Source organism: Paramisgurnus dabryanus, chromosome 5 (genome assembly GCF_030506205.2).
Source record: "Paramisgurnus dabryanus chromosome 5, PD_genome_1.1, whole genome shotgun sequence".
NCBI lineage: Eukaryota > Metazoa > Chordata > Actinopteri > Cypriniformes > Cobitidae > Paramisgurnus > Paramisgurnus dabryanus.
The window spans coordinates 30,741,712-30,754,103 of NC_133341.1; the positions used below are offsets into that span (position 1 = coordinate 30,741,712).

A 12,392-nucleotide genomic window follows, 5' to 3' on the forward strand; every position below is an offset into this window, starting at 1 on the left:
AATCTCAGTACTGATCAAAACTACCAAATGTTTACAAAAATTCCATGATTTTAACTCTTTAATTGCCAAGTTTATAAGTGATGTCACTGATTTGTGAAAAAGACAGATTTTCAATATAAAGAGTGATTGTGGACTGGATTTTCTTTTACCTTTTTCACAGTCTTGGGCATGCCAAAGATTAGTAAAAACATTGGCTTTAATGCTTATTTAGTTTTTGTGCAGCATCAGATTTTATTTTTTTCTCCCTCATTTATTGTTTGTGGTCATTTTTGCCCATTGACTTCCATTATAACATTTTTTGATTGCAGAGCCATGACACTTTATTATCATGCATTTTTGATTCTTTGTGGTTTTTCCTTTTTCAAAGAGGTAATTTTTACTGTTGATCATCATGTGGCACCGTTAACCCTTTGGTAGGCCTGTGCAAAAAACAGAGCTTAAATTCTGACTTGTACATAGAGTTAAAAGGAGTGTGTGTGTGTGTGCGTGTGAAAAATCAGTGACATCACTTATGAAATTGGCAATTAAAGAGTTAAAATCATGAAATTTTTGTAAACATTTGGTAGTTTTGATCATACTGAGGTTGATTAACAGATTTATGCAAATAATTTGGAAAAAAATCATCTGATACATTTTTAAAGATGTTTAATTTATTGGCCTTTTTTGGCCACTAACAACACGAAAGGGTAGTGAATTGGAACAATGCACAAGGTTTTAAAAAAACAATGTTTACTACACTTTTACCACAATAAAAACATGGTTAATTTTCGTAAGGGTTTTTTTTATATATTGTATGATTAATACTGAAATATAGAGATTAAGGTATGATTTGGATGTGTATGCAAAACAGTGTACCAAATGCATGAGTTTTAGGAAAGTATGACAACATGTAGCTATTATAAAGAATCATCATCACCCTGTGTTAAAGTCCCTCCACGATGTCGATGACGTCAGTAAAGTTTAACCCCCTCAGTCCACGGAACTGTGAACTCCACTCCAGAGCTTACTTCAGCCTTTTAAACGAGGCTCGCGGCGCTCCTTCCTCCTCCTCATCGTCCTTTTAACTCTCAAACTTCCACACAGTGTATAGACGAGACATTAGGAAAGTTATGCTGTCTGTCTCTTAATGAAAGTATAACTTTTCGCATGAATTTCGCCATGTCACGTCTTGGCTCGTTCATAAACGTTAAATCCACGCGACCAATCAGGTTTTCTTTTTTTTTAATCCTTATTTCAATTCATTTTTAGCATATATCATGACGTGTTAGTGAAGTAAGCATGTACTTTTCCCTCATTTTTAATGACTTAAATTTGTCATCTAAATTGGATTTGAAAAGACAGAGGACGTCTCCATCGTTTGGTAAGTATTACTTCCTACACTTTTCTCGTCACGCTTTTCATAAACTATATTATGTGTGTGTCCTTTAAAGAATGAATAGCAAACAAGTTTTTACAAGGATTAAAGATGTGTATTCTCTCTCAAAGGGAAAGCCGTGTAAGTTTTTGCATGCTAATGATGCCATTAGCGCAATACACATCCTTTAACTGATAACTTCTTTTTCTAGAAAACGATATGATAAGCGAAAACTAGGCTATCTATGCACGAGCTCCTGAAAACCCGCGAACTGTGTCATTACAGTGTACAAATGTACGTTTTACAAATGTATGTTTTTAAACTCTTTAATGTGTTATTTTCTAACAAATAAAGCACGCCGTGCTTGTCGTAACGCGCCCCGGGGTGTTGTTGACTTTATGCATAGGGGGCCTTGCTGATGTGTCGCTTTTCTCACCTCTCTAAAAGGAAAACTGTCACTTGTTTGTCAGCATAAATCGGAAAAGCTAATACGATTGTGTATGTGTCTCAGTTTATTCAATCGGTGAGGGTTTTTACACCTCTCCTCAACTCTTTCTTCTTTACCGCCAGTTAAAGCGCCCGGCTGAATGAGGAGCCACGTGCTCAGAGCGCGTGTACCACTCTTGACTAAGTTTTACGCTTTTGAGCCATTTAACTATTTGATGTACGATTTAAAAGCAGGGTATGAAAACAGTTTCATTTATCCTCCTGAGTGTTTTTTTTTTTTACAGCAAAAGTAAGCAAAACGCGTAATTGTATGAACCCCAAAATAGCCTAGTTGAATACTGTTCACACAAACATTGCCATATTTTTGTGTCCTTGCCATATACTGTGTAACATAAAACCAAACAGCTACTTCCCACATGAAAAATACTATACCATAAATTGAAGTAACCTATAAATACTATGATATATCAAGATACTATGTTTTTTAAACCTTGCTATAGTAAGTATACTACAGTGTTTACCACAGTTTTCACTATAGTTATTTCCTATAGTAAATAAATACTAATGTTTATTACAGTGTTACAACGTCATTATTTACCCTACTATACTGTAAACGTTGTCTATCAGTCCGGTTTGGTAGATAAGCTACTCTAAAAATATGCTATCTTATTAAAAGCAAACTCGACTTGGCGGAAGAAGAGTGGGCTGGCTTCCCCTTTTTTTCAGTATTATGTTATTAATCTACCGTATTAATCGCACTACAATCTATCGCAATAGATCTATCAAAACATGACACGCGACGCAGTTTTCCCATAACAGTTATTATACAAATAAAGAAGTATCCAATAAAGAAGCACCGTGACGCGTAAAAACGCGCATGACTGACGCGTATCTTAAATTCAATACATTGATTGACAACGTACAATGCGTGAGCGGGGTGACCCGTAGTTACCGGTAAAATATTTGCGTTTATTGACGGTCGGCTGGAGTCCCCAAGTGCTGAACAAAGAGCGTCGAAGGAAAGTCCTGCATACACGGAGGCAAACAAAGAGCTGGAGAGATGTCTCATGGGGATTCGCCATTCTAACCCAGCATTTTCTCACATTTCACACGTAGCACCGTGATTCAGTAGCTTTGTGGCTTGATCGGTTATTTTCTTGCACATTAACCAGACTGCACTATGATCAATAGTTAGTCTGGTGGTGCTGTAGTATGATTCACATATCACAAAATGTGACTTTTAATTTGGCTTAATACTCTTGACTGGCATAGTAGATAAGTACATATTTATAATGGCAAATGCCTTAAAATTGTACACATTATTAAAATTTTCAACACTTTTTCAAAAAAAAATTTGTGATTGTCACAAACATTTCAAAGCAAGAAGAATACATTAATGTTAACCTGTATGAGTTTCTTGGATGATGGAAAATAAACAGAGCTTAAGTGTCCCGCCTAATAGCATATGATATATATTTTAAAGGGGCCATGGCATGAAAATCTGACTTTTTCCATGTTTATGTGCTATGATTGGGTCCCCAGTGCTTCTATCAACCTAGAAAATGTGAAAAAGATCAACCTAGTAACTTAGTTTTGGTAAACCATTCTCTACAAGCACATGAAAAAATAGGTCGTTGAAATTTGGCTCTCCTTATGATGTCATAAGGAGCTCTTATTATTATAATAATACCACCCCTTAATCTGCACTATCCAACCACAGCACTGCCATTTAGTGCAGAGAAAAGCACAATTGAGTTTTAATTGCAACAAACCACCATCATTGTGATCAGTGTTTGAATTTCATCAGCTCATTTGCATTTTAAAGGACACACCCAAAACGGCACATTTTTGCACACACCTACAAAGTGGCAATTTAAACATGCTATAATAAATAATTTCTTTGGTGTTTTGAGCTAAAACTTCACATGTGTGCTCTGGGGACACCAAAGATTTATTTTAAATCTTAAAAAAGTCTTGTGCCATGGCCCCTTTAAAAAATATATGTTATTATATATATTTTATATTTACTTATTTAGCAACACATAAATTATTGAATGCAAATTCTGAAATAAGAGCAATATGAGCATAAAACTATTATATATATATATATATATATATATATATATATATATATATATATATATATATATATATATATATATATATATATATATATATATATCTTTCTTGGTGTGTGTATATATAAAATGTTATATAAATAGAGAGAGAGAGAGAGAGAATAAAAAATATATTGAAATATATACTTAGCACTTTTTTCTCTCCATTATACAGTTACCAAATTCCCTTGAGTGGCCATGACTTCTGGTTCCCATCTGCATTTGAATGGTATCAAGTCTGACACTTTTGGTAACACAAAGATGCTCCTCATCTCCTGCGGCCGCGTTCCTGACGTACGTGCACCTGCCGGTGAATGACATCGCATCCAAAACGTTCTCCTTGAAGTAGGAACGTCCTGAAATCCTCCCTTTTTCAAATCCATTTAGATCAGTGTGGCCCTAACACAGCAAACACTTTATGGACTGGTCTGTGTTGTGCTGTGAAGAACCTTACTTTCTACCTAATTTTTTTAACCCATTAGTGGCCACGTTTACCACTCTCTTGTCCAAAAAGAGAGTGGGGCCCTCAGTATGCACAAGCTGAGAGGAGGCCCCGGGCCTCCCGTCCATGACATATACGAGTTTTCTCTGGATGAGGAGGACCCGAAAGTTTATCTCGGGGCCAGAAGTGCCAGAGTGGTTTCACCCGCTGCCGACTACATCAGGTCTGAGCATGAGCAAGCGGGCCTCTACTCCCTGCCACACATGGAGGGCGAGGACCTGGTACCACAGAAGAAGAAGAGGAAGAGATGTGGCGTGTGTGGACCTTGCACACGGAAGGAGAACTGTGGTACCTGTGCCAACTGCCTGAACAGAAAGATCGGGCACCAGATCTGCAAACTGAGAAAGTGCGATGAGCTGAAGAGGAGAAAGAACCAATGGGAGGTAAAATATCTGTCTGCATTATCTGTCATGTTTGATCATTACATTTACATGTGTGCATTTGGCCTTATCCAAAGTGTCTTAAAGTGGAATACATATTTATCAGTTAAATATATAATCTAACCTGATCTAATCTCATGACCTAAGTGTTGCTAGCCTCATCCTCTGTCAGTTGAGCTACACCATTGTAAATGCATTATAACACTCTTAAGGGTGGTGCTGCCATGATCACCACCTCCTGTCTGTTACCTGTTATTGGTCCACCTATACGCATTCCACACCCATCGTGTCCTGACATGTTTCCTTTCAACCCGTCATTCTTGCCTAGACTGTAATGACCCAACAATATAAATGCAATTATATAGGCAAATTTTCTTAAATAAGGGACACTCATTTTTTCTTTAAATCTCTTTGTAGTTTTCATCTAGATATTAAGGCATAGTTAAGGTATGCAAATAAAACTTTGCAAACTGTAAATGATTTTTTAACTTTGATTTACTCAGTCCCTTAGAGCAAAACTCTCTCCCAACAGCTTAAACTGCGCCTTTCTGTATTTTATTGTTTAAAATGTTATTTTTATTTTAAAGACAGACATCTCTTACTTTTTGCTTAAAGCAGCTTTTTGTCGTTCTATTGGAGTTATAGGAATTGCCTTTTTTCTAGGGATGCACCGATAGGATATTTTAAGGCCTATACCGATGTAAACAGACAACTTCTGGCCGATACCGATATTAAACACTTGTATACAATACTATACAGTTGGTCTATAAGCTAGCTTATTTCTGCATCAAATAATTTTTACTGAACATGGATTGGATCTAATTGACATTCAACTGACCAACATAATAAGAGAGGCACAAATTAAGCTAAAACAAATATAATAAGACAGCATGACAACCTTCAAAGGTGGTTTTTGCTATTCAGCATTTATTTTATTAACAACATTAACTCATATTTTTACATATAATGGATTTCTTTATGCAGTTAATTAATAAACAATCCGTATTGGCCTTTCTCGTGATATTGCCGATATGCAGATGGTTTCAAATTCATCAAAAATCGGCCGATAAATATCGGCGGCCGATACATCGGTGCATCACTACTTTTTTCCTTTATTTGTGATTATACTTTATACATTTATACTTTTGCACTGCCAATGCAATGGTTTACCATTGGAGCTACAGGAATACAGTTGTTTCCAAACTTAATTTAAAGGATATAGAGCACTTTAATAAAAAAGTTCTGATAATTTACTCACCCCCATGTCTTCCAAGATGGTTATGTCTTTCTTTGTTCAGTCGATCTAGTTTAACGATTGTAATTTCCGCAAAAAAAAAAAAATTTACTTTTAAACTACCCAGCTTCTCGTCTTGCACTAGCCTTGTGATGCACCAAGCGCGACCTTGCGTATTACATAATTACGATGAAAGTTTGTGCATTACATATTTGAAACAAAGACATTAATAGTTATCATTCCACATACAACAACTTCAGAATGGTCCTCTTCCTCCACACACTGTCGTGGTATTTTTGCATACGATAATAATACGTAAGGTCACGCTGGCGCATCACACGGCTAGTGCAAGACAAGAAGTTGTGGTTAAAAGTACTTTATTTGCCGAAACCGATGATTGTTTCGCTAAATAAGACCCTTATGCCTCGGTTGGGATTGTTTAGAGATGTTTGAAGCTGCATTAAAACTGTAAACTGTTGAGGTCCAATAAAGGGACACTCCACTTTTTTTGAAAATAGGCTCATTTTCCAGCTCCCCTAGAGTTAAACATTTGATTTTTACAGTTTTGGAATCCATTCAGCCGATAGCCGGGTCTGGTACCACTTTTAGCATAGCTTAGCACAATCCATTGAATCTGATTAGACCATTTAGCATCGTGTCAAAAATAACCAAAGAGTTTTGATATTTTTCCTGTTTAAAACTTGACTCTTCTGTAGTTACATTGTGAACTAGGACCGACGCAAAATTAAAAGTTGAGATTTTCTAGGCCGATTTGGCTCTGAACTATACTCTCATTCCGGCGTAATAATCATGCACTTGGTGCCGTACCGTGGCTGCAGCAGGCGCAATGATATTAAGCCCTGCCCGAAAATAGTCCCCTGCTATTGAAAGTTAGCAAGTAGGAAAAAAAGAAAAAATACCGTAACTCTTTGGTTACTTTTGAGTGTGATGCCAATGTACTAATCAGATTCAATGGATTGTGCTAAGCTATGCTAAAAGTGGTACCGCTAGACTCAGAGATCAGCTGAATGGATTCCAAAATGTTAAAAATCGAATGTTTAATTCTAGGGAAGCTGGAAAATGAGGATATTTTCCATTTAAAGTCCACTTTATGGAAAAAGTCATCCTGGAATGTTTTCCTCAAAAAACGTAATTTCTTCTCGACTGAGCAAAAAAAGACATAAACATCTTAGATGACACAGGGTGAGTAAATTATCAGATTTTTTTAAAATGTAAGTGAAATAAAACAAAAGTTGTCTGTGCAGGTTGCACAGGCATTGCTTTGCAGTTGCTACATTGTTCAATGCGTTTCTGAACGGTTGCTAGGGGTAGGGCTTTAAAAAGTGGTTGTTAGGGAGGTCTGGGTGTTTGCTTGGTGGCTTACTAGCCCAAATCAATATTTAGGGTTGGAGGTCTGTTCAAATAGCTGTGAGCAAGAGTAATAGTAATGCATGCATAATACCACCAAATGTGCGCCTGCAATTAAAGTGGTTTATAACCGTGAGCCTGCAGTCTTTTCCTCTCCATCTTGAAGAACTTAGAGGATATCAGTTTTTTGTTTGTCTTTAGAGGGTCAGCGCACTCACATGGGCTCCAGGTGTTTGTATCAGTGTGTTTGAGCAGGTTTAGAGAGTAACCGAGGAGAATTCCTTTTGCTTACTTTATATACTCTGCTCTTTGACCTTTGACCAGTGTAGGGGTTGGGGATGACCTGTGGCCAAAAAGGAGAGGAAGGAAAGCGGGGGAGGGACAATCAGAAAGAAAGAAAGAGAACCAGAGGTAAAGAAGAAATGCTGATAAACAGGAAAGCGTCTTTTATGGAAGCTCAGGACAATTAAAGGAAAAATATCCATGTTTTCTTGTGTCCTCGTTTGGCACCCAGTTAACAACTGCGCTCTCCCACCTCCCCTCCCCCTGTTTTTTACTTAATTATTGACCGTGCAATGCAAGACCTGGTATGCAAAACCTCTGGTTACATTTTAGCTGTGAAAAGTAGTGTTAATTAACCGGACATGGATTCCTGATCACTCCGGAGACGTCAAATAATTTCAAAAGCACGTTCCACTCGATTCACACCAGGCATGATTTTCACTGTGACAAGCCTTTACATCAAAACAATGCAAGTTCACAACAGGCGCAAATATTCACCCGGCAACGAAGAAGCATTTTTTCATAACGTAGTCGTGTTTTTTTCTTCACTTGGCACCAGACAGTAAGATGTAAGATTTTGAGTCCTGTGTGTACGGTCGGCATCCAAGGGCGCACGCAGTCACATTATCCTAACCAAATCGCACCCAAGCGTGTTTGACCCCCAAAGTCTGGTTTGTTCGACTAGTGTGATCGCTCTGTACTACGCAGAGGTGGGCTCGGGCGCAGTTTACTTGGGCTCAGGCACAGAACGCGCAGTGTGATCACAAATCAAGAGTTTGGTTCAAAATGAGAGACAGCAATTGCTTGACCACTCACCTTCATCTGCCTTCGTAAAAAACCTTCGGATGCGCGCAGCAGGGTTACGCGAAAGTCTGAGCTGCACACGCAACAGATCAACTAAGCGATATGATAGGCATGTGAGAGGACCGTGTGTCATCGCGCCCCAAACGACTCAGAATAAAAAAGACAAACTTAACCTTACAATGAGTTAAGAGAGCGCTTTGCATCCTGTTTTATTCAAAACAATCGCATCCTAATGATGAAAGCGTGCATGGGCTCGGATTGCTCAAGTACAGTGTGAGTGCGTGCTTTTGGGGGAGTAGGGAGGGGGGACAATCGCGCTCAGGCATGGTCCGGTTGGGTTGGGTATATGTGGGTGATTCTCACGAAATCAAGATGTAGAAGGTGTCCAGCATCAGATTTTTAAAAAAAGCCCTTGAAGCCAATTATTATTATTATTTGCACATATAAAATTAAGGTCTGAACTTATTATAACCATTATTTTTAGAGGATTCAAAAATATTTCCTATATAACTATTTACATTTTTTAGATTTTCATTATCAAAAATTATCATTACCGCAACATGATATTACATTAAATATATGCATTTACAAACTCATGTTTCGGTAATGAGAACTAAAAAGTTGTCTAGGTACTATGACAATTTTTTTTAAAACTTTTATCTGGAGAGAAAAAATAAGAACTGCTTACCTGGTAGCCATCTTGAGTGTCACAGTCAATTATGTCACTTCCAACTTTTTTTTTTGTTTTGAAAATGTTAGTTCCTTGAGGGCTGAAACAACATTCCTTATTATTGTCTCTCCATTTACCAATGATCACCAAATACCACATGTTTCTTAACTGTAAATGTTTATAGGATAACATGCACTGAAGCTTTTTATTTTTTAGATTTTTTAATTATAAATATTATTTCCATGTCAAAGAACCCAAATCCATTCATGGACACGTTGCGGTAATGAAAATGTTCCAATTTAAATGTGGAAAAAACAACAAAATTGGTTTGTATGTTGTCATTTGAAATCATGTGCAAAATAGTACATAAAGAGATGTTTGAGACTCTATGCTTCTTATCTTGATAGCATTACATTTTATTATCAAAAAGTTTCATGACACCTCATCTCAAGTCTAATTTCGCGAGATCACCCATATGAGTGCACCCCATGATAGACAAGCAGGTGTGAAGACCAAAATGATGGGTTCGTTTACAGGGAATTCATGTACGAATTAAAAATATATTCATTTAAATTGCCGTAGTTTAAAGCGTAAACCAAATGCATAAATGTAAAATTTAAGACAGATGTGGAGCTGATACTAGAGATAGAGTAAAAAGAGCAAATAATGCAATAAAAGTCTTAAACCTATATTGAAATTCGTGTTTTCAAGGAGATGTGTTGTATTACCTTTCTAAGCACCAGCGTTTATGATCTTAAGCTGATTTGCATAGTAAGCAAGACATCTACATTTACATCTACATTTACATTTAGGCATGCTTCTATCCAAGTGCATTCAAGCTATACATTTTATCAGTATGTATGATCAAACCGACGACCTTTGCGTTGCTAGCGCAATGTTCAACGAATTGAGCAACAAGAACACAGCAATGCCTAAGCAACCACACAGAATATGTCAGCAATGCTGTTTTTATTTGCTAGTTAACATCAGACAAAGGATGAGGTGGATCAGTTGTAAATGTTGTCTGTGCGTGTCAGGGTCACCCATCCCCCTCGTCCATCTCTCTCGCCTCTTCCCCTGTTCACTTCACCGAGCACATGAAGGAGACCGATGCAGAAATGTTTCAAACATCCGTTTGACAAAATAGTGAGAAACAAATTCGTTCCTACCACGTGTGCACGAAATTAAGACTCATTGCATGTAATCCGGCTTGATGTCTTACAATCGGAGACCGAATTTTGGAGAGCGAGAACCACAAACCATGCTGTGCCACGGTGTCCAAACTGGCCATATTTCATTATCCTCTACAGCTGACCTCTGCACTAAACCACCAGCTGACTACACCATTGCCCGGCAACCAAATCACATTATAGCCCTCTCAACCAATCACAGTTTGCGACAAGCCGGAGTGAATGCACACCCGGCGTGCATGACAGGTAGCAGCATTCAATAATGCTAATAAACTCAAAGCAATCGCTGAACGAGAATAATTGCTGCGGCTGCTGTCTGTCTGTCAGGACAATGAACCACTTCACTTTTGATCGAAATCATTTAAAACAAATATCAAAACAAAAGTCATTTTCTTTACTATATAATGTAACATTATGTGAAAATATAACCTTGATATCTTTAATACTGACTGTGAATAAGGCCATATAAAAAATTGAAATCGTTGTAAAATGAATGATACTCTTTATCTCAGCAGTTATGTTCAGTATAAATGAGAAAAGGTGATGCGCACTGAAGGGGGCTCTTTAGAAATGAATGACAGAGCCCATACATTGATCTATTCATTGCTAATGCAATTGAAGACCTCTTACTAACAGCAGTCTAGTTTACAAGCAGCAAATCTTTTTCATGTACAATAAGTAGCACAGCTTAAATCACTGGCTTGCTTAAAGAGCAAGTGGTTTTCATATATAAAAAAAATGCATTACTTAATGCAATATTTAAGTATATACATTTATTGATGGAAAGCAACATGACGTTAGTATAATGTTTTAAACTTTGCATTTTATCCAAAGCATTTCATTTTTTCAGATGATTGCTGTTCTCACATTCTTCTAAAAAGTTAAAGCTATGCTTGGCTTCAAGGTGTTTTTCATTTTGAAGTGGTGTTCTTGATGTGAACAAGTGTTCGTGTAGTTTGCATGCAACGACTGTACCTGCATAGACACATGTTCGCGGTAAAGACGTGTTTGATGTCATGCACGTGCCTACGTGACTTCTCTATGAAGAAGGGAGAGGTTCTTTAATGAAAGAGAGACGTGCGTTCAAGTCAAACCGAGACTTGTTTCTCATACTCATGAGACAAAAGTCCTGGTTTGACTTGAACAACTCTCGTAAACACAGTGTAAAAAAATAAAAGTTGCATTCATTAGTGTCAATAATTATGCCGCCTTTTTGTAATAATACTTTTATGGGATCTTTATTTATGTAATGCAATGGTTTCTTGGGTAACAGTTTACAATAAGGTTGTATTCGCTAACATGAAAAAAACATGTTAATTTCATCATTTGCTAATACATTTGTTAAATCAAAAGTTGTATATAGTTAATGCACCATGAACTAACACTAACAAACATAAATAAAGAAGAATAAATGACAAATTAACTATATTAATTCATGCTAATTAATTTATTAATATTAAAAAAATGCAACCTTATTATAAAGTATTACAGATTTTTTATTGCAATCAGTGTAAATTAAAGGTGGTACAATAAATTTCAAATTTGAATTTATAAAACTATTTTAGCATTACAGTAATTCAAATATTAAATAATTCTGACAGGATTTGTGAATTTCCCAGTTGGGTGGTTCTTGCGAAATTAGACTTATGAGGTGTCATGAAACATTTTGATAATAAAATTTAATGCTATCAAAATAAGAAGCATACAGTCACAAACGTCTCTTCATGTACTATTTTGCACACGATTTCAAATGACATCAATCAAACCAATTTTGTTGTTTTTTAGACATTTAAGGGGAACATTTTCATTACCGCAACGTGTCCATGATTGGATTTGGGTTCTTTGATAGGAAATATTTATAATTAAAAAATCTAAAAAATAAAAAGCTTCAGTGCATGTTATACTATAAACATTTACAGTAAAGAAACATGTGGTATTTAGTGATCATTGGTAAATGTAGAGACAATAATAAAGAATAAATGTGTCCAAGACCAATTATCTCATCCTCCGCAACAATTTTCAATCATTGTTTAAGCCCTCAAGG

The 12,392-nt window shown here is 36.6% G+C and overlaps 1 protein-coding gene across 1 annotated transcript in view; it reads left to right on the forward strand.

Annotated features, from left to right (window-relative positions):
- The first annotated feature begins 1,032 nt into the window (after positions 1 to 1,032).
- The window catches only part of tet3 (tet methylcytosine dioxygenase 3), a 43,542-nt gene continuing 32,182 nt past the window's right edge, over positions 1,033 to 12,392 (forward strand). The window contains exons 1-2 of the mRNA XM_065250871.2: positions 1,033 to 1,360; positions 4,094 to 4,803. Coding sequence (XP_065106943.1) covers positions 4,450 to 4,803 — 354 coding nt within the window. The 5' untranslated portion in view covers positions 1,033 to 1,360; positions 4,094 to 4,449. The remainder of the gene's footprint in view (positions 1,361 to 4,093; positions 4,804 to 12,392) is intronic.